Source organism: Oratosquilla oratoria, chromosome 4 (assembly GCF_046742065.1).
Source record: "Oratosquilla oratoria isolate Oo_2021 chromosome 4, ASM4674206v1, whole genome shotgun sequence".
Classification (NCBI taxonomy): Eukaryota; Metazoa; Arthropoda; class Malacostraca; order Stomatopoda; family Squillidae; genus Oratosquilla; species Oratosquilla oratoria.
Window position 1 is genome coordinate 312,578 of NC_134780.1, and position 27,036 is coordinate 339,613.

Sequence of the window (27,036 nt, forward strand, 5' to 3'; positions counted from 1 at the left end):
CTGATAAGACCAAAATTGGAATATGCTGCAACACTATGGACACCCAGTACTAAAAAGAATATAAAGAATTTAGAATTCAAAGAGCAACGACAAAGATGGCACCAACACTCTCCAAATTGACATACGAGCAAAGATTGTCCAAATTGGAACTACCAACTGTAGAACAAAGAAGAGAAAGAGGAGATCTATTGACTATAGAATCATGAAAGGAATGAAAATCCTAGAGATGATTTATTAAAGTGGGACAATAGAAAAACAAGAGGACATGAAAAGAAACTCAAAAAGGATATATAGAAGATATCTGAAAAAGAATAGCTTCCCACACAGAGTGGTGGATACCTGGAATAAATTAGATAAGGCAACAGTGTGTGCAAATACTATTCAAGAATTTAAGAATAAACTTGATGCTGAAAGATACAAAGATGGGTCACTACAAGCATAGCTCCCTTCCTGTATAATACAACTAGGTAAATATAACTAGGTAGATGCATACTTTAACATCATATTTTCATTGTTGTGCTGGTAAGTGATAGTGGCCTAAAATGATACATTGTTTGGGAATTGGTACCACTTTTTTTTTCTTTCTCCAATCATGTGGCACTATGGGTTCTTTTAATGAACATCAAATATGACTGAATCTTATCTGCCAGTTGTTCCTCACTTTCTTTAAGTATAGAGTTTGAGGTCCTGTCAGGTCCTAATTCTTTTCTCATATTTAGTGACTAAAAGATTGAGCATTTCCCTCATGTCTATATTCACATCATCTAAATCCAAAGATTTGATCACACCGCCTTCTTATAGAAAAAAAGCTCTCCTTTGTATTTTATAAAAAGAAAAAAAAAAATGCTCTCCTTTGTGAAGACAGTGTAAACTTTCATTCATTGTTTCTTCCTAAATTGGAGCTTCCACAAAGACCTCACCGTCCATTATTAGCTTGGTTATTTCCTTACCTCAATTTAACATTAATAAACCTGTAAAACAATTTTGATTCATCTTTGCATTTATCAGCAATACTCCTTTCAAAGTTACATTCTTCTTTCTTTTGGATTCTTGTATTGTCATTTCTAGCTTGATTGTAACCTTTTTGTTTTATTGCTTCTTTTTCTCCATTTTACCCATGATGTATCCTTTTTATTCAGTCCCATACCTCATTTTAAGCCACTCTTGTTTCTGCTTCTGTTGTGGGTATGTGTTTGTTCACTACTAGGTTGGAAATGTAAAGAAAGATTTCCCATTTCCTCATAGCCCCAGTGGTACTCATGAATTACTCCCAGTCTGCATCTTCAAAGAATTTCTTCAACCCAGAATAATCTGCCTTTCTGTAGTTGAGTCTCACTTGCCTGTGAATGGTGATACCATGCTTGTAAAGGAAACTGGTCTGTAATTTGTTGGGTCTTCCTTGTCTCCTTTACATGAATGTGTTTCCTCAAATAAGTCAGACTGAATGAAATCACCAGCTAATGTGTCATGCTTTATTTTGGATGTTAAGATGGATATCTTTGCTTTGTCATCTGTGACATTCCTACATAGTATTTCTGAGAAACATGGTATTTCTGAGTGAACCTCAGTGAAGAAATTGTGTACAGGGATGTTCCTGCCATTGAAGAGTGGTAGTGTTGCCTCATCTTTGATGACTATGATTAGATTTTGTGTTGTCATGGTGTTGTGAACAGGTGAATTTTCTGAAGAGTTGGAAGTAGAAGGGGGGAACATAGTTGGTGGAAATGTAGCTTGGCTTCATGTATAGGGTCAATTTGTTGAGTCAGGGAGGCTTTGGACACATGTATGATAAAAAAAAAAGTGTGGAGACCTTTTTCCTCCTAGGTGGCACTGAGAATGGAAAAATATATACCTACCCAATGTGATGTTGGAGTGTTAGGTGGTCATGGTGCTGCAGTGGGGCAAGAAGATGGAAGGATGCTCTGTTGGAAACAGGAGCAATTAGTAAATGGTTATAGTGAAGTGAGTTAGAAAAATATGTAATCAAGATCTGTAGGAATATAACAAAAATAAGAGAAAAGAATGGGGAGGTCTTGTGCAGCGAGATGTGGGGAGTGGGGGAGTGTTGTCCTGTAGATGCCACTGTGATCATCGGTGCATAGAGATGATCATGCGGCGGATGATGCAATGTTGGAGAAGGGGGTGATGCTCCAACTTGTGCGATGGTGGAGAAGGATGGTCCGACATCTGTGTTGGCGTGGTGGAGTGGTAGGCTTTGTGGATGCTAGAGAAATGCCTCTGAGTGAGATTTCCTCGTAGATGCTGGGGAATACGTATCTGTGTTGATATAATGGAGGTGGTGGACATTGTGGATTTTGGAAAATGCCTCAGAGCTAAGAGGGATCAGCGTAGAAGTAGGGCTTCGCTTGGTAGTTGGATGGTGGATGGTGCAGCTACAAGGGATTGCCTCATGTGTAAGATGCTTCAGCAAGAATCAGAGCCGCAGTTGTTGTTGTTGTTGTCGTTCCCTAGACTGTCTGTCCGAGCAGTCCCGTCTCCCCAAGGAAGGCCACAGCCGAAACTGGGTTTTCCCACAAATCCTTTATAGAGTGTATGTTGTGTTGTTTGCGTGCATGATTGTGTATAATGCAGTCTTCCATTATGTGTTGTATGGTATGGGGTGAAGTGTTACATCCTGGGCAGCTGTTCACAACAATCAGTTGTTGAATTGTTTGCTTTGGAGTGGCATGAGAGTGGGTGATGTAGTGAAGAGCGTTGGTGCTTTGAGGGAATTAGTTTGGACTGCTGCTTTGATGTCCACCACTGTAGAATGTAGACTGTAGCTTTGGAATCCCACTTGTGCTATCAGAATGTAGGTTGTAGATTAACACTACATTGGAAAATTGGTGAAATAAACTCAGGAGGTCTTCTTGACTTTACTAATTCTGACAGCTTTCTCCTTTACAATACATGGCAAGCTCCGTTCAAACTTCAGAGGGTTGCCAGAAACAGTTTTCTATTTACATATGTATAGAGGTTGCCAAACATGGTCATAGTAGGCTGTTGCCATATTAGCTCTAAGGATATTTGGAAGGTTTGGTCCAACATGCCAAGAGGCACCGGGAGAGCACTTTTGTTTGCGCAGGTGGTTGACCTGAGATGACAGAATCTATTCTTAGAAAAAAAAAAAAAAGTTGATGCAGGGAAAGTTGATAAACTGGGTCACTTGAACAATGAACCTTCCCTTGGGAGATCAGCGACGACATTGGAGTACCAGATTGTAGCCTGTGTGTATTTACCTAGTTGTATTTTACAGGACGAGAGCTATCCTCGTAGTGACTCGTTTTTGTATCTCTCCGCATCCAGTTTATTCTTAAAATCTTGTATAGTTTTGGCACTCACTAATTCTCTATTTAGTTTGTTCCAGACATCAATCACTCAATGTGGGAAGCTATTCTTTTTCAAATCTCTTTGTAACTGTCCTTCTTAAACTTCTTTAAAGTGTCCTCTTGTTTCTCTTCTGTCCCATTTTCATAAGTCATCTCTATCAAGAATTCCATCCCTTTCATAATTCTGTAAATGGTCAACAAATCACCTTTTTCTCTTCTCTGTTCCAGTGTTGATAGGTGTAATTTCTTCAATCTTTGTTCGTATGGACTCCATTCCCATATTTTGTCCAGGTCTTCTTCTAGTGATCTGCAATCTTCTTGTGTTCTTACTCTCTGGAGTAATTTGGCATCGTCAGCAAAGAAGTTCATGTAACACTTCACTCCCTTATCCATATCATTTATATATATGGCAGACGTTAAAGGAGCCAATACAGAGCCTTGCGGGATGCCACTTATCACATCTTCCCAGTTCAAATTTTTGTCTCTAAGTACCACTCTCGTTTTTCTCCCACTTAAGAAATCCTTCATCCATTCCAGTAGCTTACCTTGTATTCCTCTTATTATTTAATTTTTTCTTGTTAACTTTTTATGTGGTACTTTGTCAAAAGCCTTCTGCAAGTCCAAGAAGGTGCAATCTACCCAGCCATCTCTTTCTTGTATTATCTCAATTAATCTCGAGTAAAAGCATATTAAGTTTGTGGTACACGATCTTCCACTTCTAAAGCCAAATTGTTTAGGGTTCAATGTTTTATTTTCTTCCAAGTGTTTGATCCATTTGTTTCTGATAACTTTTTTCCATTTTTGCTACTGTGCTTCTAAGGGATACTGGTCTGAAGTTTGTAGGATCTTCTTTGTTTCCTCCTTTATATATTGGTACTATGTTTGCATCTTTCCAATCTTGCAGTACCTTTCCTTCATTGAGAAATCTATTATCTTGTATAATTTATCTGTCAGTTTGTCTATACACTCTTTTAGTATCCAATTTGCAATTCCGTCCGGTCCATGCAATTTCCCAACTTCTAGGTTTTTTATTTAGTCTCTTATTTCTTTCTGTGTTACCTTTATTTCTTTCATTTTGGGGGATCTTTCTTGTTGTCCATCTTCCCAAAATTGTGAGCTCTCAATTGTAAAAACAGACCTGAAATGTCTGATCATAACTTCTGCCATTTCTGTGTTGTCTATATATTCTTTATCTCCTTCACGTATTTTTTATATTTCATGTTTGTCCTTTAAATTATCATTTACATATCTTTAAAAGAGTTTAGGTTGATCCTTACATTTGTCTATAATATATTTTTCATGGGTTCTTTTTTCTCTCCTGCATATATTCACGTATTTGTTCCTAATTTTTTTTTTTTTTTTTTTCTTCTTTTCCAGGCTTTGTCTCTTCTGTCTTTAGCCTCACGGCACCTTTTGTTATACCAACACTTTATATAAATCTCTTTTTGTTTCTTCTTTGGTATATATTTATCAATTCCTTCCTTGTACTTTTCTTTGAATATGTTCCATCTGTTTATTTTCTTAAGTGGTTACCTTGCATCCATTTGTCTTCCATCTTTGTTTCCTCTTTTGAGAATTTATCCCAGTTTGTGTTTTGGAATTTTTTCTTAGTTTTACAAAATTCGTTTAGTTCATTAATCTTCCTTCTCTTTGTTTACCATTCCTTCCTACATTGTTTTGTTCTTTTAATTCAAACTCTATTAGTATATGATCATTCTTTCCAATTGGTGTTTTATACTCCATTTTGTTCACGATATCTGGTTCAGAAGTTAATATTAAGTCTAGTTTCGATGGTTCCTCATTGTTTCTATATCTAGTATTTTCCTTAACCCATTGTGTTAAGGTGTATTTGATGGTCATATCCAGTAGAATGTTGCTCCAAAGTTCTTCTCCCCCTTTTACTATCATTTCTTCCCAGATTATATCCTTTGCATTAAAATCACCCATGATTACTATGTTACCACCCTCTTTCAGTAACTCATTTAGCACATTCGTTGTGTCTTCCAGTAATTTAGATCACTATCAGACCAAGCCTGTGTTTTTGGTGGCACATGCTCTGCTACAGATTTTCTGCTTTTCATATTTTTGTTTATGATTTTAATCATAATTAATTCCACATTATCTTTGCCTGCATTTATGTTTGTGATATTTAGACCCTTTTTGGTCAATATCATGACACCTCCCTGCTTGTCTGTTCTATTTTTCACCCAGTGGTTGTATAGACCTTGTCCCACCATACTTCTTGGTAGAGGTCCTTTCAGTTTTGTCTCCACAATTCATATAATGTCTGGTTTCTCTATTTCTAGATAGTCGTTTAGTTAATTCCAGAGATCATACCATTGATGTTTGTGTATGCCACTTTTGGTTTCATATTTTCTTCTCTTTTTTGGTTTAAGTTTCCATTTTTCTGATGTACCATTTTTTCAGTTTCAAGCCCAGTACTCTCCAATTTTTTTCTTTTTTTTCTGTTCTTTTCTCATGTCTATCATTGGCTTAAATTCTGAGAGCCTTGTCTTTCTCTTTTTCCTCATCACTCATTTCCTTTTTTATCCATATATGTTTGAATTTCTCGCTGTTTCCTAATATAACCGCTTTCAATAATACCTCCTTGGCTATCATTTGAATTCTTAGTTTTATTTTCAGTGGTCTATTTTTCTTTTGAGTATTTGCCTATCCTGTGAATCTCGTCAATTTCATTGTCAAAATTTTGCCCTTTGTCCTGTATTTCTTTCAAAATTTCTTAACCCATTTTCTTTTCCTACTTTTATCTCTGGTATTTATACACATGTTTTTCTTGGATACCATGGACCACAATGCATTTAATTTTGTCAACAGTATCTCACCCAAGTTTCCTTTACTTTCATAATGGTTTCTTTTGTATTTTCCTCCATCTGCTTTTGTACTATTTCTCTAAAGGATATTTTTTTATTTTCCTATTCTTGTTTCCATTGATTTATTATTTCAATGAGGTCTGTTTCTTTAATTGACTCTTTCACCTTTCTGGTCACTACCTGTAATTGCTCTGACCTTTTTCAGTTCTTCATTTTTATTTTTGTCCTCATTTTTCATTCTTTCGTTTCCTCTTTTGAGGATATCAATTTTGCTCTTTAGGCCACTTAATTCTCTAATTGTTTGTTCGTTACTCTTACACAAAGTAATCAATTCCCTAAGTACAGCTCGGTAATCCAATTTTAAATCCATGATTTCACTATCTATATCTAAGCCTGTACCTATTTCTCCTGGATTTCTTTGAAAACCTGAAAAACTGTTGTTCTCCCACCTTTGGTTTATCCTTGGAGTGTCAATTAAATATACTTTTTTGGGGGGGATGACACCTCTCGGTGATTCCACCTTATTTATATCCAGGCCTCTCTTCTTTGGTTCATTTAATATTCTTTCATCTTTTTCTTTCTCCATTGTGCCAACTATACTTATTTCAAGAACTGGATTTTACCTTATCGGTCACATGAGAAACATAGCCTACACATCCCGCACAATAACAACTAGTTTCCTTCGTGTCGGCGTGGGTGTGCATACTAGGCATCGCAGGGAGATGAGACATGCTGAATATCGAAGATGATGATACCAGTGAAGATTAATGTCAGAAATTATACCAGTGAAGGGAGATAACATAGTCATGCTGAGTAATACATTTCCCCATTGATTCTCTCCACCTTTCTCTGTCATCTCTTCCCAACAGATTCCTTTGTAGTTAAAATCTCCCATATTTACTTAGTTATATTATACAGGAAGGGAGCTATGCTCATGGTGACCCATCTTTGTATCTTTCAGCATCAAGTTTTTTCTTAAAATCTTGAATAGTATTTGCACACTGTTTCTTTATCTAAGAAGGAGTGATTGTGCTGACAGCACTGTATGGGGCAGAAAGATGGAAGATAAAGAGAGGAAGAGAGGAGTTTGAATGTGCCTGAGAAGTATCATAGGGGTTACTAGGCTGGATAGAATGAGAAATGAGGAGAACCGTGATGGAAAGGAAGTAGGGGGATAGGGTTGATGAAAGAGTATTGGGATGGCTTGGACACATGGAAAAAATGAGTAAAGAAAGATTAGTGAAAGAGGTGTTAAAGGCAGAGCTGGAAGGAGTGAACATGATGGGGCAACCAAGGATGAGATGGATAGGGTAAAAGGGGCATTGGGAAAGAGGGGAATGTCTGTTGAGGAAGGGAGAAGAAAAGATAGATGTGAATGGAGAATGATTGTGTATGGATGATGCTGTGATGCATGGGAGTGGGGGGAGATAGGGTGAGGGAGTATGTGTGAATTCTATTGTGAATTCTATTTTGACACAGCCTGAAGGGACTTCTCCCCATCTTCTCTTTTTCTGGATGAGGGGATTAAGAGGGGGGTTGCTGATTAAATGAAGCAGCCTTGCTGTGGATGTGCTGTTTTGCTACGCTGCTTCTGACCCAGGGCAGTGGGCAAGATGCAGAGATGACCCATCATCCAGGAGGGGCCAAGATAAGAGGGAGGGTGAGGGTTGAATGGGAATGGAGGATGTGAGGATGAAATGAGTGGGAGTGGATTTTGTGCCTTTGTTTCATGGCTACCTCCCATTTAAGGGGGGAAATAGCCATTGATGTATGTTTTTGTAGGTGTGTGAAGATATGTTGGCTATAACTTCAACTGTTCATATATTGTGTTGGTGATTGTGGTGGCACATGTTGCATTGTTAAAATATGTGTAAGAAATTTATGGGTTTTGTATGTGTAGATTATGGGTCTGGGTTCATTTCTATGTCTCTGGCTGGAAGAATGTGTGGGAAGAGAGGCACTCACTTGAATACTGACTTCCTAATATGAAAAAACAGAAGTAGAAGAGGAGGAAATAGGTTGGTATGAAGTGGGAGAAAAAATAGCAAGTTCTTGTACCCAATCTGGAGACTGAGTACCAGTTCCTTAGTGCTGTACTTCCTTGTGGAGGTAGAGTAAGTATAAAACTTTGTGGTTGGCTAGCAGCAGAGTCTCTTGTGGGCTGCATCCTCCACTGTTTCTCGGTCTTCTCTCGGCAATGCTGCCACTGGCAGGCATGTCCTGGTAAAACCTTTGGAATCTACCAAACCCACATACAAAACAGAACTAATAGTGGACGCCAAGCCTACCCTGCTTCATCCTTTGTCTATTGAGTATTGAATCCCATGTGGTTACTTGGCTTGTACCTCACCACATGTTCTGCAGCACCTCATTGAAAAGCCTAAGTGCAGAAATAGCTGTCCCCCTTTGATTTCTATTGCTCTTAGACATCCTTTAATACCTTTCATCACTCCAAAAGTTTACCCACCAAGACATCCTTTAATATCTTTCATCACTTCAAAAGTTTACCCACCAAGACATCCTTTAATATCTTTCATCACTGCAAATGTTTACCCACCAACCCAGTGTTTTGTACTCTTTTTGGCCCTTCATCCTCCAAGGATTTGATAGATGCCCACACAATGCCTGTCCATGTGGTATGAAAATGGCAGACTTACTGTCCACATTGGAAATAAGACTTTCCTGACTGTCACAACAGACCTAGTATTCCTGCCAAATATGCCCCTGATTTGCTTTACTCGCAAAAAGAAAATAATAATAATAAATAAATAAATAAATAAATAAATAATTAAAATAAAATAAATAAATAAAATAAATAAATACTAACTGAAATCACCCAACATGTATACTCATACAGATGGTTCCCACTCTTTGGAGTAAATTATGCAGCAATATCTCCTTATGGACACAAAGCCAGGTCCCCGCCACCTCACCCACCCTATTTGCCTCACTCTTTACTGTTGAATTTTTTGCTATTCTTGTTGCCTTACAACACCCCTCCTACACTCGTATTTATTACCTGTGACTCGTGAAACACTTTGGAAGTACTCTTCACCAAGAACTGCCTCTCACTGATTATTGAAATCTGTATCATAAATCTACTTTTGTTGGCAAGAAATGAGCCAACAGTGCTGCTCAAGAAGTAGCACCAATTCCCTTTGTTACATGTAACCCTTTTCTTGCAATAGTATAGAAATCTAATATAACTCATCTGTACTCTCATTGTTTAAGAATACTATATGTCCCATGCCCTCACGTCCAACTAGCCAAGCCAACACAGAATCTAAAACATCTCTTGGTGATGCTCAGTACTGTCTAAGGGGATAGAAGTGCTGCTGAACTTTATAACAATAATGATAACTCTCTTCTGTTTTGCCAGTTTGGTTATTCCCATTATGGTACTTTTAGGTATGGTTGAGATAAATGCTAGTAAAAACATGATGTAGAGGTGTCTGGCTCAATTGTTATCATGTTTCCCAGTCTAGATAATATAGGCATTGTGAAATTAGGCTTGCCAGATTTTTTGGTTTATATTGAAGGAATTCTAGTGTGATGTTTGGATAGGGCTGGAATAGATATACATATGCATGCAATTCCTTTGAAATTGACAACATTCAGACTGATGTATGCATGCCTTGTCACAAAAAGCAATACTCTAGGACTTAAGAATAATTGATTTTCAATATGTCTTAATTGGATAATAGAAACAAAATAGTACTTCATAATGGCTAATGCTGACAAATTACCTTCCTACAATTCATCAAAACTAAAATAGTTATACAATTACATCTTTAACCTCTACCTTATTTGTTTTAATAGCCATGATTTGGAAAGTTAGATCTTTGTTAATGTGTATTCCTGCTACTGCTCACATGAAAATCCTTGTTTGTCATGGTCCTCACCAGTAGTTTGCGTTTAGAGGCATTTGGCGTCTTTGCAGCTGATTGACGTCTCCAACATTTTGGCTGAAGCCATCCGCCGAACCCATAATGGGGAGTCTGTGTCGTACCTCTTCAACTCTGTGCCCCTTTAGATGATGGTGTGGTGATGTTGGTGTTGGTGTTTGTTGTGAGGTGCGTTTCATAGGCTTTCAAATTTTTTCAGTTCTGCTGTTGGGCAATGGTGTGGCATATCATTCAGGCTTTGATATTAAAACACTAATGTAGATGTTGGGGCTGTGTTGATCAAGATACTCCTGATTTGACAGTATTGCTGTAAAGGACTTGACCATGGAACTTTCTCACCTAAATTTGTTTGTGTCAGTCACTATTCATTTTGGCATCTGCTTGATCTCAATGAAATTTAAGGTTAAAATTATGGATTGAAGTAGTATTCTTTGCCTATTAAAGTTGTTACACTCGTATTTGGACAAGTTCACACAAGCACTGCCAACCATTCTTTTTGAATATAGGATGAGACCTATAAATGTAGTTTTCCCAATAGATTTGATATTGTAAACTCATACCGACTGCAGTTTTTGAGCAGGTGTCAAGTATAGGTTGGGGCATCAGGCTCCATGACTGCAAAACTGCTCTAGGGTGTTGAGCTATTTGGTAGATTCTTTATGACTTAATTAATACTTCTCTTTCCTTAATCTTGCATATTCATTCTTGTACAGTCATCCTCAGAAACACATGAATAACAAAATTTTGTAACTTTTACTTCATTCATGCTATATTTTGTTGAAACATTAGATTGAAACTTTTGCAATTTACTAAATGGTTCATGTGAATCAGACTGTCTAGTACAACAAACTTGTTTGGAAAATTACCACCCATAATACTGTTGGGGTATTATCTCTTGCAGTCCTCCCAGCTTTGAGTTTTATTCATTACTCTAAAAAGGCTTGTGTAACCCATTTCATTGTAGTAGTTTTACTTGCTCAGTGCTGTGTGTCTTTGTTTGTGTGATGCTCAACTATCAAGTACACATTGATTTTGCTGTATTATGTTCCTCTGATGATACAATATCCAGTGATTTTAAATTTTCTTGAGCTTGGCTGCCTCAAGACAACATGCAAGCTTGATTATCATTATAGCCCATAGATCTCATGTATATAAGTTGAGTGGAGAGATATTGTGTCTAATAAGTATATGTAATGTTATTGCATTTGTGTATAGGCAATGATTATTGACACTGGTAGGTTGTTTTAATTTCTTCAAATTTATAATTATCTAACAAGTTGAAGGTGTTAACTTTAAAGAAAAATTTGTTTTAGGATTTACAAAGCTCTCCATTCAGCTTCCTTTATTTTAAGTTATGGCATTTCCAGCTTTACTTTTGGAACACCTCATTTCAGTATTTTGTTGTGCACCCATAACAAACCTGTAAAATATTACTAACATGATTGTGTAGGTCTCAGAATTTTTAATGATTTTAATTTAGGTATGGTTGATCCACTTGTCTGCCTGCAATATGTTTGTGGTGATGTAATTCACCTGCACATTACTTCAGGGTATTCTATCACAAGTTACTTAAGACTGGTTGCCTTCTTTCAGTGCATTGATGTGTCGATGATGTTTGCGGAGGCTGTGAGACGAACCCACAATGGTGAGAGTGTTTCCTACTTGTTTAGCAATGTGCCCTATTGAGCTTGAAGTATTCCTATCTGCCGGAGTGAAAAGGCTCCTGTCTGCCTGCAGTGCTGAGGAGTTGAGAATTAGAAAAAGGAATACAGAAGAGGATTCACCTTCATCTCAATGTCAAAAAAATGTGGAGGATTGACAAAGAACTAATGAAATTAGAAAATTATTAGAACAAACCATATGCATAGGTTCCCCAGGTTGCACCAAGATCAGAAATTTGTTACATCAGGGAATGAGGTTTCCTTGGGCATTGTATTTTTGTGTTTGTACTACAGGAACAAATATTTTTTTCATGATTAGTGCTGCTTGCTATTTCACAGTAGACAGTAAGTAAGACTAAGACTTGTGCTATGTTAAAATATTACAAATGGTACTTTTTGATGTGTAATGCCCCGCAGTGGAGATTTTTATATCCCCAAGTATGAAAAAAAAATGTGCAGTGGGAAATTGGGTCTTGATGTATTTCACTGCTAGCTGTTTGCATAGATATATTGCATTACTATGGTTGTTTATAAATTGGTAGTGTGTTACTAAGAAAAGAATATTTCAAATTCATATTACAAATATCTCATATTACAGATAGATATTTCAAATGCATTTTTCAAAGTATAATATATAATTTTTGCTTGATAATCTGGGACATCTTGTGTACTACGTAATGATTTTGTGACGGATATGTGTAGAACACAAACTTAAAATCAAACTCCTGGCATTTGCTGTGGCACTCCCTTTCCTGCAGGCAGGACTTACCTTTTACTTTTACTTTTTTTTTTGGGGGGGGGGCAGTGATACAATTTTCTTGGAACATATTGATAATATTAGGAAAAAATAGAAATTGGAATAGTCATTCTAAATTTCTTGTTTAAGTTTAGTTTAAGAGCTCAGTAATGAATTATGAAATTAAATTTTTAATTTTTGATTGTTAAGACTATGGTAATATGAATTTTAGATTGTGTCAGCTGTGCAAATATTATCATTGTTGTATGTGTCCGTTCATGCAAGTAGAGCATTTACATATGGCAGTATCATGTAATCTCTGTGGTTTACTACTAAAAGTCAGATGGTGTGCTTCTAACACATTAGTATCTATACTGTGACCAGTGCCATAATGAAATATTGTATTTTAAATAACGTAATACAGTTAACTCCAGAGTTATATGATGGTTACATTTCTGAACAGATCATATATCTCTGCCAGGTACAAGTTGAAGCTTGAAAATCTGGTAACCGCGGGACTGAAAAGTCGCCGGATTATTGACTTTTCTGAATTACTGAAGTCTGTCTATCACAGCACTTATGTACACACTTATACACAGTTGACTTTTGCTGGTACAGTGAGACCTCTCGATAACAGACGTTAATTAGCTGTGTTTGCGGCGCTTTCGCTGTGTTTTCGGTGTTTTGGAGTGGTTTTTGGGTGTCATAGTGATTGTACGCACTGAACAACAGAACCAAAACCACCGAAAACACAGCGAAAATATTGCAAACACTGCTAATTAACGTCCGTTAATGAGAGGTCTTGCTGTACTCACCTGTATGTCCGTGGCACTTTAGGCACATCAAAGGACAATAGTTTAGACTACACCACAGTAGAACAAAAGAATATAAACACTAAATGAAAACCATTGCACCTTATGCAAAATACATGCAGTTTTAATGCTGAACATGAAATCATAGTTATGAACATCACTGAAAAAGGCTAGAAAGCAGGTGGGGCTTAATTTTTCATCTCTAATCAATTTAACAAAATCACCAACAAATTCAGGAGCTGCTTCTGTGTCCAATTAACATTTTTCACCACACACTGCATGAAATGATGAGCCATGTCAAGATTTGAATTGATGGAACCAAATATCACTATAATCACACTTTGTGTAATAATCCCAACTCTTCATGAAACTGCTTTACTTGTGCCTTCAACAAAGCTCCAGAAATGTCAGTCCCTTCATCTGCATAAAGTTTAAACCAAGTAATCAACGTTCAGTCAAGTTCGTAACTTTTTCCTTCCGTCTTTAATTTCCTCACAAACATCTGCTTTTTTTTTATCCACCGTCAGCTAAAAATGAAAAAAAATTAGGATTTTTTAATATCATAAACAGTTGAAGAACTAATGCCATATAGATCACAAATACTGTTAACAGACACACCACTTTCACAGCATCTCCACTTTTTCTGAGGTGGACAGTGCATAATGCTTGTGTTTCAGACAACTTTTTCACTTCTTGTATCCATATTTGGAGTTCTGCAGCATTCTGATGCTGCCTGCTAGTACTAGCCTGATATTGCATACCCAGCATGCAGCGTACAAAAGTTTTCAAAGGAAGATAATACTGACAGGAGACATTTTGGTCTATAACTAGGTCTGATGCTAAGAATAAATAGTTAACCCCTTCCATATGACACCTATGTAGGCATCATGAGGAATGAGTGGGTACATGAGGATGCCAGCAGTGGCGTCTTGGTTATATTTATTTTGTAGTTGTAGCCGAGTGACCCCCATGTTCTGTGAACTGGCCTGATCATATTTTCTGTGGTTGTTAATATTCAGCGTGAAAGAGAATGAGTAATGCAGCTGTAACTTTATTTTTCATAATGTGAATATTGTGATGCATCTTCGTACATCAGCCATTGCTGACTGCAAGAATTTGACTCATATTGAAGAGGTTTAACAAAGAAATGAATAAACAAGGTATATATATAACTCAACAGGTTTGATCCACTTGGCCTAATCATACATCCTGTAGTCAGCCCCTTCACCTTTGCCATTGAGAGTTGTCTCTTGTGGAGATAACCCTGTGAACGGGATGACCATCAGGGAAACATGCCACATGACCATATAGCCAGAGTTCATTAATTATTCTTGTAATTGGCACTACAGTCTCTGGTTCGATACAAAGTCATTCCAGTGATACCCCACGATTCTCTGAAGGCACTTGGTACCAAAGACATCGAGATGCCTCTTCAAGTCCGCATTCATTGTCCATGTCTCACAGCCATATTATCAAGACAGGGAGCACAAGTGACTTGAAGACTAGAATCTTTGTCTTCCTGCATTAATATCAACAATGCTATATACTCTGAACGAGTCCATGACATCATGGGTAATGCCAACCCTTTGAAGTACTTCCTAACTTGACCCACCACTGTTGTACATTACACTAAGGTATGTCAATCTTTCCAATACCTCAATGTCTTTGGCACATGCATGGACAAACTAAACTGTGTCATGCAGTTAGCCCCCAATCTCCTGGACTTTGGTGGGTCCTGCAGTCCAAGTGGTCCCACCTCCCTTTGCAGTGACTCGAGAGCTGCAACTAAGACCTCTAGCAACTCTCAAGAAGGACATCATCATCAGGAAAGACAAGGTCAGTGACCGTGGTGTTGCCAACAGATGCTTTGGAACTATATTGACAAATCTGCCCAATTCCCAGTTCATTTAGGTGATGAAAAGTGTTTGGGTGAGGCTACACCTTTCCCTCTCCCAAATTAACAGGAAAGAAGCTAGACATGCCTCCTCTATACTTTCTAGCATTCTGTCCTAGAATATAAGCCAGACATAGTCATTAATTCTTGCAGGTATCCCACAGAACCATAGATCCCAGAGCCCTCCACAATGCACCAAATCAAATTCCTTCTGGAGGTCAAGTATAGTGCTGCAAGAAACACCTGTTGAAACTCGTATTGGTGATCCACTACAATGCATAGTGCTAGGATCTGAATAGTTGTTGACTTATCTGGTGTGAATCCAGACTGCTCAGGCCTCTGAAACTTCAGCAGATGTGAATAAACCCATGTCAGTAACAAATTGGCAAGCACTTGGCACTCTGATCAATGTAATACTGCAGTAGTTGTTGCAGACCTGCTGGTGTCCTTTCCCCTTCCAGATAGGGAAGCAAAGACCCTTTTTCCAGTCAGAGGGAATGGTGCCAGACACAGCAGACATTACTGCATGCAACCTGCTGTTCATGGCCTCACCTCCAGCTCTCAGCAACTCTATACTGATGTTGTGGATGCCAGCTGCCTTTCCATCCTTCTATTTATGTCCTCTCTCTCTCTTTTTTTTTTCTCTCTCTCTCTCTCCTCTCCTTTCCTCTCCTCTCTCTCTCCAGTCAGAGAGGGAGAATATTCTTCAATAGGTAGATTGGCAACTGCCACCTGTACACCATCTAGGCCTTTAGGGAAAGCTAGCACCTAGGAGGGTCACCCATGAACAACCAACTGCTCAGTGTACTCAGCAGATCGAGTGAAGTTACCTGGCTGCTGCTACTAGAGTTATTGCATCTGTTGACATTACTGCTATTGGGGCTATGTTCCTCTTTGATGAAGGGAGTAGTATTTGGAAATTATGTGTGTGCACATGGTTGATTGTTTTGTCAATATGTTTATGGCTTCTAAATGGTTTCATGTGAGATGAAAGTTGTGTAAAGTGGCATAATGTTTGTTACTTCTTTCTTTGCTCCTCCAAAGTGGGAAGTCCTAGTTTCTTCAGTCTTTCCTCGTATATCATTTTGTGTAAACCAGGGATCGACATAGTTTCCACTTTCCTTGTATGGTTTCTCTGCCAGGCTGGGGATCACTTTGATTGCTGCCCTTTGTATTCTCTTGACCTTGTTTATATCCTTCGCTCATTGGGAGGACCATGCCACTGACGCGTATTCCAGTCTTAGATGGATCAGAGTTTCGACCATTTTTTCTCATCTCTTCATCCATATAATGAAAAGCCACTTCAGTCTTCTGCAGCAGTTTGTATATCTTTCCCACAATTCTGCTGATACGTCTGTCAAGTAACAGGTTGTCTTTTGTCAGCTCTCCTAAATTGCTCTCCTCTTAATGGATTCACTTCCCAAGGAATAGTTTAAGGATGGTCTTTTGCAGCCGTTGTCCATTTCCAGTACTTTGCATTATTTGGTATTGGAATTCATTTCCCGTTCTTGGCTCCATGCAAAAATAGTGTCTGGATTTTTTGCAATAATCTACAGTCCTCTTAGTTTTTCACTCTTCTCATTATTTTTGCACCATCTACATACATGTTGACATAGCTTGTACCTTCCTTCTTGTCATTGACATAGACAAAAAACCTTATTGGTGCAAACTGTGAACCCTGTGGAACTCCACTAGTTACTGCTCTCTGTCTTGACATCTTATCCTTTACTACTGTTCTCATGTACCATCTCCTCAATTTTTTTTTTTTTCATCATTTCAAGTACTGTATATCTTGGTGTATAAGACCACCCTTTTGTTTTTCAAGGTAAGAGGCCATGCATTGGTGTATTGGACCACTCTCCAACTTATTGCCACACATAAACAAGTGTTTTCGTTCAATCCGTGCAAATTTTTTTAATGTTATTTCTTATTACAACATAACCTCCCTGTCAATGTTCTTTTACCATTTATGCTACATATTTTTCAAGTTCTGGCTACTGTGCGGTCTTTCCTCTTAGTGCACACTTTGTTGGTTCTGCACATCCCCTCCAGTGTTACACCAAGATATCTTGCTGCTGCAGAGTTATATTCCTTGGAAAAAGCATTTAACTTGAAACTTGCTTTGTCTTACCTCCTCTTTAATTGTTTTGAAGGGTCCATGGTATCTTGCTCTGGATAATGCAGCTCATTAAAGTGAGGGCTCACTCCTTATGATGCTGCTATCAATAACTTGTGTGAAATAAAACTGAGGAGTATTTGAAACAGTGAGACAGATTCTAGCGAATGAAGTGTAAATCCACCTAATCCAGAGTGGTGTACAACTAGGAATTGATTGACTCCACTCTCCTCAGTCTTGTGCCTCATGACGAGTTCCTAAGCCACGACCACCACCTATACTCCATTTCAATGAGTGAAAAAAATTAAACTTGTGCTGCTGTTTTTAGAAACAAAATTTTAGACATGTGAGTTGCACAATGTAGTAAGGTCATCAGCACTACAGCACTGAGATCAGAGTTATGAGTTAGGCACTTTTCTTCACATCTTATATCCAATAGTAGGTTGTATATGCCCTTCTACATATTTTCTTGTGGTTTAGTGATCCCTGAGACAGTAGGGAGTTTTCAGCTTTATACACTGTCAACATTTAATGCTGCAGCAAAGGCATAAAGCAAAATGATAAAATAATTTTGGGATAAGTATTAGGACGAATTCCCTTTGAAATGGTGTTAACTAGATGAAATGCACATGATTGGATTTTGAGATCTTTTTGAAAACTTTAATGTGTTTTTCTTGGATTATTTAAAAGGGCACATATGACCTTATGGTGTGTGCCATATATATTCTAATTTATTTTGAAAGCATGTCATTCTTAAGATGTCTTAAGCAGCCATTAATTTGTTCATGTGGCCAAAAAACCAACATATTTTGGATAAAGCCGTGCACCAGATTGTTACTTAAATATATTTTTTAAAATATTCAGTACAAATTGAAATCTGTATATCTATGAAGATATACATTTTGGAATTGTGTGGTATCACTGAAAGATGATGAATTGGCCTAATTTTAAGATTTTAACACTGAATGTGATGATGACTTTGAATTTTAGAATTTTATTTTTCAAAAGTTAATGTTTGAACACATGGGAAGAATGTGTGAAGAAAGATTAGTGAAAGGCAGGGGTGGAGGGAGTGAACATGAGGAAGCAACCAAGGATGAGATGGATGGATAGGGTAAAAGGGGCATTGGGAAAGAGGGAAATGTGTGATGCTGTAATGCATAGAAGGGAGTGGGTGGGGGGATGGGGGAGTGAGGGAGTATGAATGAATGATATTTTGACACAACCCAAAGGGATTTCTCCCTGTCTTCTCTTTTTCTGCATGAGGGGACAAAGAGGGTGTGGGGAGGGGGGGTCCCCTGATTAGATGAAGCGGTCTTGCTGTGGATGTGATGTATTTTGCTACATAACTTCTGACCCTTTTGGGCAGTGGGTGAGATGTGGGGATGACCTGTCATCCAGGAGGAGCCAAGAAAAGAGGGAGGGAGGGATGGTGAATGGGAGTGGATTTATGCCTTTGGCTTTGGCTACCTCCCTTGTAAGGGGGGAAAAGCTGTTGACATATATATAGTATATGTATGTAAAAGTTAAGGTTTTAGACTTGATGCATAATATCACCCCCAACTTTGGGAGTGATTCTTTAGAGCTAAAAACTGGTCTTATACATCAAGATATATGGTAGGTTGCCTCTTAGTCCTTCAATATGCTCCAATTTCTATGTAAGTCTACTGTGAGGTACTTTACCCAAATCCTTCTTTAGGTCAAGATACACACATTCCACCCAACCCTCTCTTGCATCACATCAATCACTCATGAGTAAAAGCTGAAAAGTTTTGACACATATGACCTGCTAGATCTGAAATCAAACTGTTTGCCAGAATGTTTATCTCTTCAAGATATTTAGTTCATTGGTCTTTCACGATCCTTTTATAGCATTTCACTATTGTGTTGGTCAGTAATACTGGCCCATAATGTGGTGGTGTATCCTTACTTCTACCTTTTGAATTGGTACCACATTAGCCCTTTTCCAATAAAGTGGTTCTATAACTTCTTTAACAAACATGTAATAAGACTGTGAATCTTGTTTGCCAGTTGTTCCTTCCATCACGTCCTGAAGCTTTTGTCACATCCAATGATTCCAAAAGGTTGAGCACTTCCCTCACTTCTACATTTATATCTTCTAATCCTGAATTTTTGTTCCCCTTTGCTCTCCTTTGTGAAGGCAGATTGGAAACATTAATTATTTTTGCCTGGTCAAAGACCTCACCCACTATTAACTTGGTGATAACTTCCCTGTGTTTCAGTTTACCATTGAACTAAAAAACTGTTTTGGTTCATCTTTATATTTATCTACAATATCTTTTTCAAAATTACTTTCCTCCTCCCTGTGGATTCTTCTATAGTGAGGGGTTTCATGGGTTTTAAGAAAGGGCCGTTTCACTCTCCATCTCACAGGACCATCACAAGTACCAGTACCCATGATATACCAGTGCTAGAATCCACCACAACATATTAAAGTGATTTTCTTCTTCCCCTTCTTCACAAGGTGCTTTCTGATACTTAAAAAGTGAAGAAATATATACCTTCCTAATCTTTCTTAACCTAACCTAACAACCTGATGAAAGTCTCAATCACTCTGTTGCCCCTAGGGCTTTCTTGTAGGAGGTGCATGGCTCTCAGGTAACCAGTAACAGCCATTGGATTGGCTCACAAGTCACTCAAGGAAGAAATAATATGGGATTGGCTAGGATGGGGTAATGTCTTCTGTATGATGGTTGCATCTAGGGCAATTTATTTCTGTAACCAAAACTTTCTATTATCTTAGTGCTGGATGGTGACTTGAATGCAGTCATTCAGTTATGGTTCTTGCTTTTCTTGGGAGGGATATTTCTGTGGGGCTAATATCTGGAGGGATTTGATGGAGAAGGTGTTTTGTGCCAGTGTCTTCTGCATGATGGTTGCATCTCTGGGGCACTTTGTTTGGTATTGTCTTAGTGCTGGATGGTGACTTGAATGCAGTCATTCAATTATGGTTGTTGCTTTTCTTGGGAGGGATTTCTCCATGGGGTTAATGCCTGGAGGGGTTTGATGGAGGAGATATTTTGTGTTTGGTCTTGGTGTGCTTTTGTGATTTGAGTGTGAATGTGTTTTTATATGTGAATGTATTTTTGTATGGATGTGTTATGGTGCAGCTGGAAAATTATTGGTAGATATAATGAGACGCTCAGAATTCAGTTATTAAATGAAATAGAAATGGAGCCAATGTGTGGCCTATTTGCCATCAGAAGCAGCCTGATATATTTCCTCAGGCTTGTGAACAGTCAAACCTTACATTTTTATATATATTATTGAGATATTTTGTTTCAATGAAAGTTGTGTTTTCAGATGTATTATAATATGCTGATAAAATTGTGTTCAATGGATTAAAGGTCATTTAAAGTAAGGAAATGACAGTGATATGGTCTTGATTTATCCAAAGAAAAAAATAACATATTATTAATCAATCAGTTGCCCCTGATCTCTCTATAAACCTGTGGCCTTCAGGTGACTGGCAAGAGCCTTCAGTTGGGGACACTGCTGAGTAAGCCACCCTATGGCTAAGGCAGGGGTCACGTCTTGAGGAAGTAGGGTTGGTTGCATCCATTTGGTGTTAGCAGCAAAGCTTGAATAACTGCCTTCCATTTTCTTTGGGTGGTACCATTCTCTCTTTGCCATCTTGACTTTTGGTACAACTGCTGAACACTGCAGCACTGCTAAATATACTTGAGCTGCCAGTATAAGAAGAAAGAAGAGAAGAAAAAAAGTAGAAAAAAAAAAAGATAAGAAATGAAGATGAGAAAAAGTAAGAATTTTCAAGACCATGAAAAGAGTTGTCATAATTGTTAAAGAAATGTAAAATGGGACGAAAGAAAACTGAAAAGGCAAGGTTTTTCAAAGCATACAGATACATTGATTAATGGATTAATATAGAAGAAAAAAAGTGCAGTCAGACTATTAATATAACTAAATTCAAAGCTAAGTTTGACCAATGGAAGTGGACATGCAGGATCTCCTGAGTGTAGCTGTCATCCTGTACATGATATTACAGGTAGATGAATACACACTTGTAAACCAAAATATTAAAATTTACTTCTATACAGATTAGTGTTTTGGCTTCCTGCTATCATTTGTTTATGTCAAAATTGTTCTCAACTTTTCCCCTTACAGGCCTTGTTACTTCAAGGGACCAACAGTGGTTACCTGTAAGTGGTGGTCCATTGAGATGGATATCAAAGAGAATCGTCTCCCTGGTGACTGTTTTTAGAATCCATCAACACCTTCACCTCCATTTGAAGACACAGCCCCTTAGGGGCTGACATTGTCTTTAGACTGGTCCCAAAATCTTTAATGAAATTAACTGTGTCTTCACCTTTTTCACAAAAGGAGAGCTGACAATTGGTGATTGGGTCCCCTGCTATTACGGGTCAGTTACAAAAACTCTCACACCAATACATTACTGACAGTAGGCCAAGAGATGTATGGGAGGGCTAGGACTTGCTAACCTCTATGTCCTCCTAGGTTTCTAGTCAGAGAAACTTGAGGCAACAATTTTGATGAATAGATAATTATGTATTCGAACTTGTAATTTACCCCCAGAGAATATCTGTTATTAGAAATATACTTGGTACTTCAGATATGTCATTTTATGTGGCCTCAGGAATGAAATTTGGCCCCTAGATCTTAGAACCACTGGTTTAGGTAAATGAGAGGCTTAACTTGTATTTGTATTACACATACATTCTATATTCCTGTGTACAACAGAACCTGTTACACACAAGCGCATATTTAAACATGGACATATTGGACATAGTTATATGTATATTATAAATGCCCACATGATAAATGTGCATTGTTGTACAGATGACATTACATGCATTATTACTTAAATGGATGGACTTGACTGTACATCCACAGTCTTTTCTATTCAAAACTATATGGTGTACACACACTTGAAACTTGTTTCAGGGATGATTTTGCAGGTTGAAAGGGACTAGGATAATGGTCGGATATAATAACTAAGTTTATCACATGGTTGACATGCTTCTGTGCGTAGCACTGGGTTTGATATCATAATGTTGAAACTGCTATTTCGACAAAGAATCATCGTTTTATACCAAATGCATCATATTGGTAGTTATCCATCATCAGGCAGCTTTAAAGAAGTACAAGCAGTGGGTAAAAGCTATGTAGTCAGAGTTAAGGGTACACTGTGACTGAAGAGATGGCAACTAGTGTTTCATTAGTGGCAACTTTATTTGTAATTGTGTGCTGGAGCACTATAGGCTCTGTCTGTTAGAGGACCTGACTAATAAACTTTGGAGATATGGTAGACCTATGCATCAACTTCAAAGACATTTTTGGGTATACAAAACCTCAGTACAGGAATGTGCTTTAGTCAGCTTGAGCTTACTGCCATATTGGTTATTTTACAGGTAGATAATTTGCTGCAGAATATTCTTGATTATAGGAATGTTTCCATCGTGAAACTCTTAAGTGTATTTCAGGACTGTTAATCTTTCAGGAACTCCAGACAGCACCTCCACATGTCAAAAACCCAGCTGACCATATTACACTGTTCCCTTCTTTAAAAGTAATGCCCCCTTCCCCACTTTTTTTTTTTAAACTTTGTTTCAATCTTTATTCTTATATTATACCATATAATTTTTTTCTTCTCTCTGCCACCTTGCCATCATCTTGAGTGTCCATTTCTGTTCACTGAAAGTGATTAGAAGGACCTTTGGTCATGTGCCTATGTAACAAGAATAGGAATCTATGTAGAAAAAATTGGGGACAGTATATCTTTAATACTATTTTTGTATGTCAGACTATTTCTGTACACTTATTGCATAGGGATGTTGTACAATTCACTAGGATCTTTGGTCTTGCACCTATGGATTTATGTACAGAGTATTGGAATATTGAGGATTTTCATGGTGTGTGTTATTTTTCACCTAGGAAGCATAATACTGTATTGATTGATGGAAAGAGATTCTCTCTCCCATTCTCTCACCCTTCCATCATCCCCTTCCCCTTCCTCTTGTTCCCTCCTTTTCCCCCATCTCCTTTCCCATGTTCCTTCCCCCTTCCCCTTCCCCTTCCCCTGATTCCCTCACTCTCCCTCTCTTTTATTTGCCTTATTTTCTTTGTTGATGCATCAAGAAAGTTATAAAAAGTCAAATTGAAATTTGTATCATTCATTTAGAAACTGTCGTGATGCAGTATGGCAGATTTGTTTAACAAATTGCAAAACTTGTATGAAATGAAAATATACAGTATCATTTTATTGCTCAATTCCTTCACAGGTTAACTGTAAAGGGCTTCCTGTATGGTTTTATTAGGAAAGAGTTGCCATACTTGTCAAAGTTATATTTGTTTTTATGTAATTTTATTTTGTTTAATATTCATGCTCACTGGTTAAAGGGAAGATGTTCCCATTTTGAATGTATTTGCAATAAAAGCCATGTATTGGATATTTATTTTATTACATTTCCTATTAGTGCAAATGGGGAGTTAGGCTCCCTCACCATAAGGAGATAGGTCTTCCACCAAACTTAACTTCTTCAGGGGCGAGGGTTTCCCTACAGTGATGGTGGACTGGCTGGTTAGGTTGTTTAATGTTTGTCAAAAAGAGGATAGAGTGCCAGTGGACTAGAGGAGTGCCTATATTGTTCTGCTTTACAAGGGAAAAGGGGACAATTATGAGTGTAGTTGGGAAGACTTATGGGAGGGTTTTGATTGAGAGGATTGGGAGAGGAAGTAATTGGTGAGGAACAGTGTGGGTTTAGGACAGGTAGTGGTTGCATGGATCTGATTTTTGTGTTAAGGCAGATATATGAAGAAGCTTTAGGAAAAGCTAAGGATTATTTTATTTTGGGGGTGGGGGGTGGCCGTTTATGGATTTGGGAAAGGCTTGTGACAGAGTAGACAGGAAGGCACTGTGGGAGGTATTGGAGATATATGGGATAGGAGGAAAGCTGTTAAGAGCAGTCAAGAGTTTTTACAAGAGTAGTAGAGCTGGTGTATTAAAATGGGGAGTGAATGGTTCGAGGTAAAGGTGGGACTTTGCAAGGGATGTGTAATGTCACCTTGGCTGTTCAGTTTATACATGGATAGGGTTGTGAGGTAAACATAGGGGTAATGGGCCGGGGATTAGAGATGGTTAAAGAAAATAGAGAAAAATGGGAGATAAGCCATTTGTTTGCTGACAACACTGCTTGCTGCAGGATCAGAGGGATTAAGGAAGTTTGTGACAGAGTTTGGGAAAGTGTGCGAAAGAAGGAAGTTGATAAATGTGGGTAAAAGGTGATGAGATATACAAGAAGAGAGGATGGCAGCAAATTGGAAGTATGTATTAAGGGAAAGAGACTGGAGAAAGTGGATAGCTTTAAATACTTGGGTGTGAATGTGGGGGAAATGGAGGAGTGGAGATGGAGGTAGAATGTAGATTGAGAGAAGCAAGTAAATGTCTTGAGAGATTAATAAGTGTAATAAGGAATAGACACTTGGGAATGGATGCCAAGTAAAGGTTGTATAAAGGAGTGATTGTACCGACAGTGTGTACTGTATTGGACAAATGTGGAACATAAGAGAGGAGTTTAAATGTGTTTGAGATGAAATGCCTTGGAAGTATGATAAAAGTTACTAGGCTGGATAGTGAGAAATGAGGTGAGGAGAGCGAGCGAGTGTGGAAAGAGAGTTGGGAGATAGAGTTGATGAAAGAGTATTGGGATGGTTTGGACATGTGGAAAGAATGAGTGAAGAAAGATTAGTAAAAGAGGTGTAGAAGGCAGAGGTGGAGGGAGTGGACATGAGGGGGCAACCAAGGATGAGATGGATGGATGGGGTAAAAGGGGCGTTGGGAAAGAGGAGAATGTTGAGGAAGGGAGAAGACAAAAGATAGGGGTGAGTGGAGAATGGTTGAGATTGGATTATGTTGTGATGTGTGGAAAGGAGTGGGTGGGGTATTGGGGGGTGAGGGAGTATGTGTGAATGATATTTTGATGTACCCTGAAAGTACTCCTGTTTTTTTTTTTTTGCATGTGGGGACAGAGGGGAGTCACTGATTAAATGAAGCGATCTTGCTGTGGATGTACTGTGTCTTGCTACATTGCTTATGACCTGGGGCAATGGTAGAGATGTAGGGATGACCCAGCATCCAGGAGGAGCCAAGAAAAGGGAGAAGGAGGGGCGTGAATGAGAGTGGAGTATGTGGGAGTGAAATAGGTGAGAGTGGATTTATGACTGATTTTGGCTATCTAAAGGGGAGAAAGCTGTTGGTATATGTATATATGTAAAAGGCTGTAGAAAAGAGGGTAAAAGGTGGGTGTTACATTTTATGGGTTGGGTGATATGAAATAGTAGCTGGTGAGCTCAAGTGTATTGCTGACATGACATTCCTTTGTAACCTAGTGAGAATTATGCAGAGACTAGAGATTATTCTAAGCAAACAATATTGCCATAAAGACTTGTAACAACAAATCTGATTGGTGAAATGGAGAAAATTCAATTGGTTCATGGTTGTAAGATCATCCCCTTTGAGAAGGATTTTAGAGATGAAGTTAAAGATCATTGAACTACAAAAATCACTACATCACTGCAAAACTCATGTAGGATCCTGCATATGTGCTCTTGGGGGATTTCTTTGGAGTGCGCTGTATAATTAAGGGAAGAAAGATACAGAAGAAGAACTCTACATTTAATTCTAGAAAAATTGAGTGAAGTGAGAGGTAGAAGCATGTCAATGAAGAGAACTAACACTGAGAGGAAAAAGTTAAATGATTGGAGGCAACAGGGCCTATCAGTTAAAAGAAGTGAGTTATATCCATGAGTTAGGACCACAATGGCGATTACAGTGGCTATAGTGTTGACAGAACTAATAACAGTGAGCAACATAGAGAAAGCAGTGGAACAACAAGAGTTGAAAGGGAACAAGAGAGTTGACAATGTATGTTATGAATCCTGTTTTGAAGTCTTACAACCGTCTTCAACATGTCTGCTGCCTAAGAAACAGGAGGCAAGAATTGGAAGTGGACATCAGAAGCAGGCTGAATGAAGATGAAGACTAACTACTGCCTTACCATTTTTATACGGTGGCATTGGATTCATCTCCAATTGATGGAGGAGAAGTGGTTAACTCCAAAAATATGCCTTCACATTTTTTCGACACTGAAGGATAACCCTAGCAATCATACCACTTCTACTATTAGCCAGAGATGTGGAGAGCAACCCTGGATTCATCACAAAGTATACTTGTCCAACATGCTCCAAATTCATCATCTTGAGCCAACAAAGAGCTCCGTTCAATGCAATTTATGCAAAAATTGGACCCACCTTATTCGTGCAACACTTACTGATATAAAGCACAACACAACCACCTGAACTTGTTCCTCATGCCTACCCAAAACCTACCCCTCACCTGCCCCACCCCCAGCCTGCATCTTCGCCCATACCCCAACCTTTGCCTTTCTTTTCTCCCACCCTCCCCCATCCACTACCCCTGATCTAAAGTCCCCCATCTGTATCCCAACTCTGTACAGCAACCTACAGTGCACACAGAACACACATCAAAATCTTACAATTTAACATTGATGGCATCACCACCACCACAAAAAAAAACTTGAACACTTCCTCAAACAACACAACATACATGTTGCCATCATACAGGAAACAAAACTACGACACTAGCAAAAAACACCATCATTTCATAATTTCACCTTCAGACAAGACCAGACCAATGGTAATGCTGGTGAATTAATCACCCTAGTCCACCTATA

The 27,036-nt window shown here is 38.3% G+C and overlaps 1 protein-coding gene across 2 annotated transcripts in view; it reads left to right on the plus strand.

Annotated features, from left to right (window-relative positions):
- Positions 1 to 23,733, plus strand: part of LOC143024584 (ribose-phosphate pyrophosphokinase 2) — a 115,982-nt gene extending 92,249 nt beyond the window's left edge. Inside the window, exons 6-7 of one of the 2 annotated variants that reach the window (XM_076183399.1) lie at positions 10,101 to 10,233; positions 11,659 to 23,733. In XM_076183399.1, the coding sequence (XP_076039514.1) occupies positions 10,101 to 10,193 (93 nt within the window). In that variant the 3' untranslated portion in view covers positions 10,194 to 10,233; positions 11,659 to 23,733. The remainder of the gene's footprint in view (positions 1 to 10,100; positions 10,234 to 11,658) is intronic. The other variant, XM_076183398.1, reaches the window with a different exon arrangement.
- Positions 23,734 to 27,036: the final 3,303 nt, after the last annotated feature.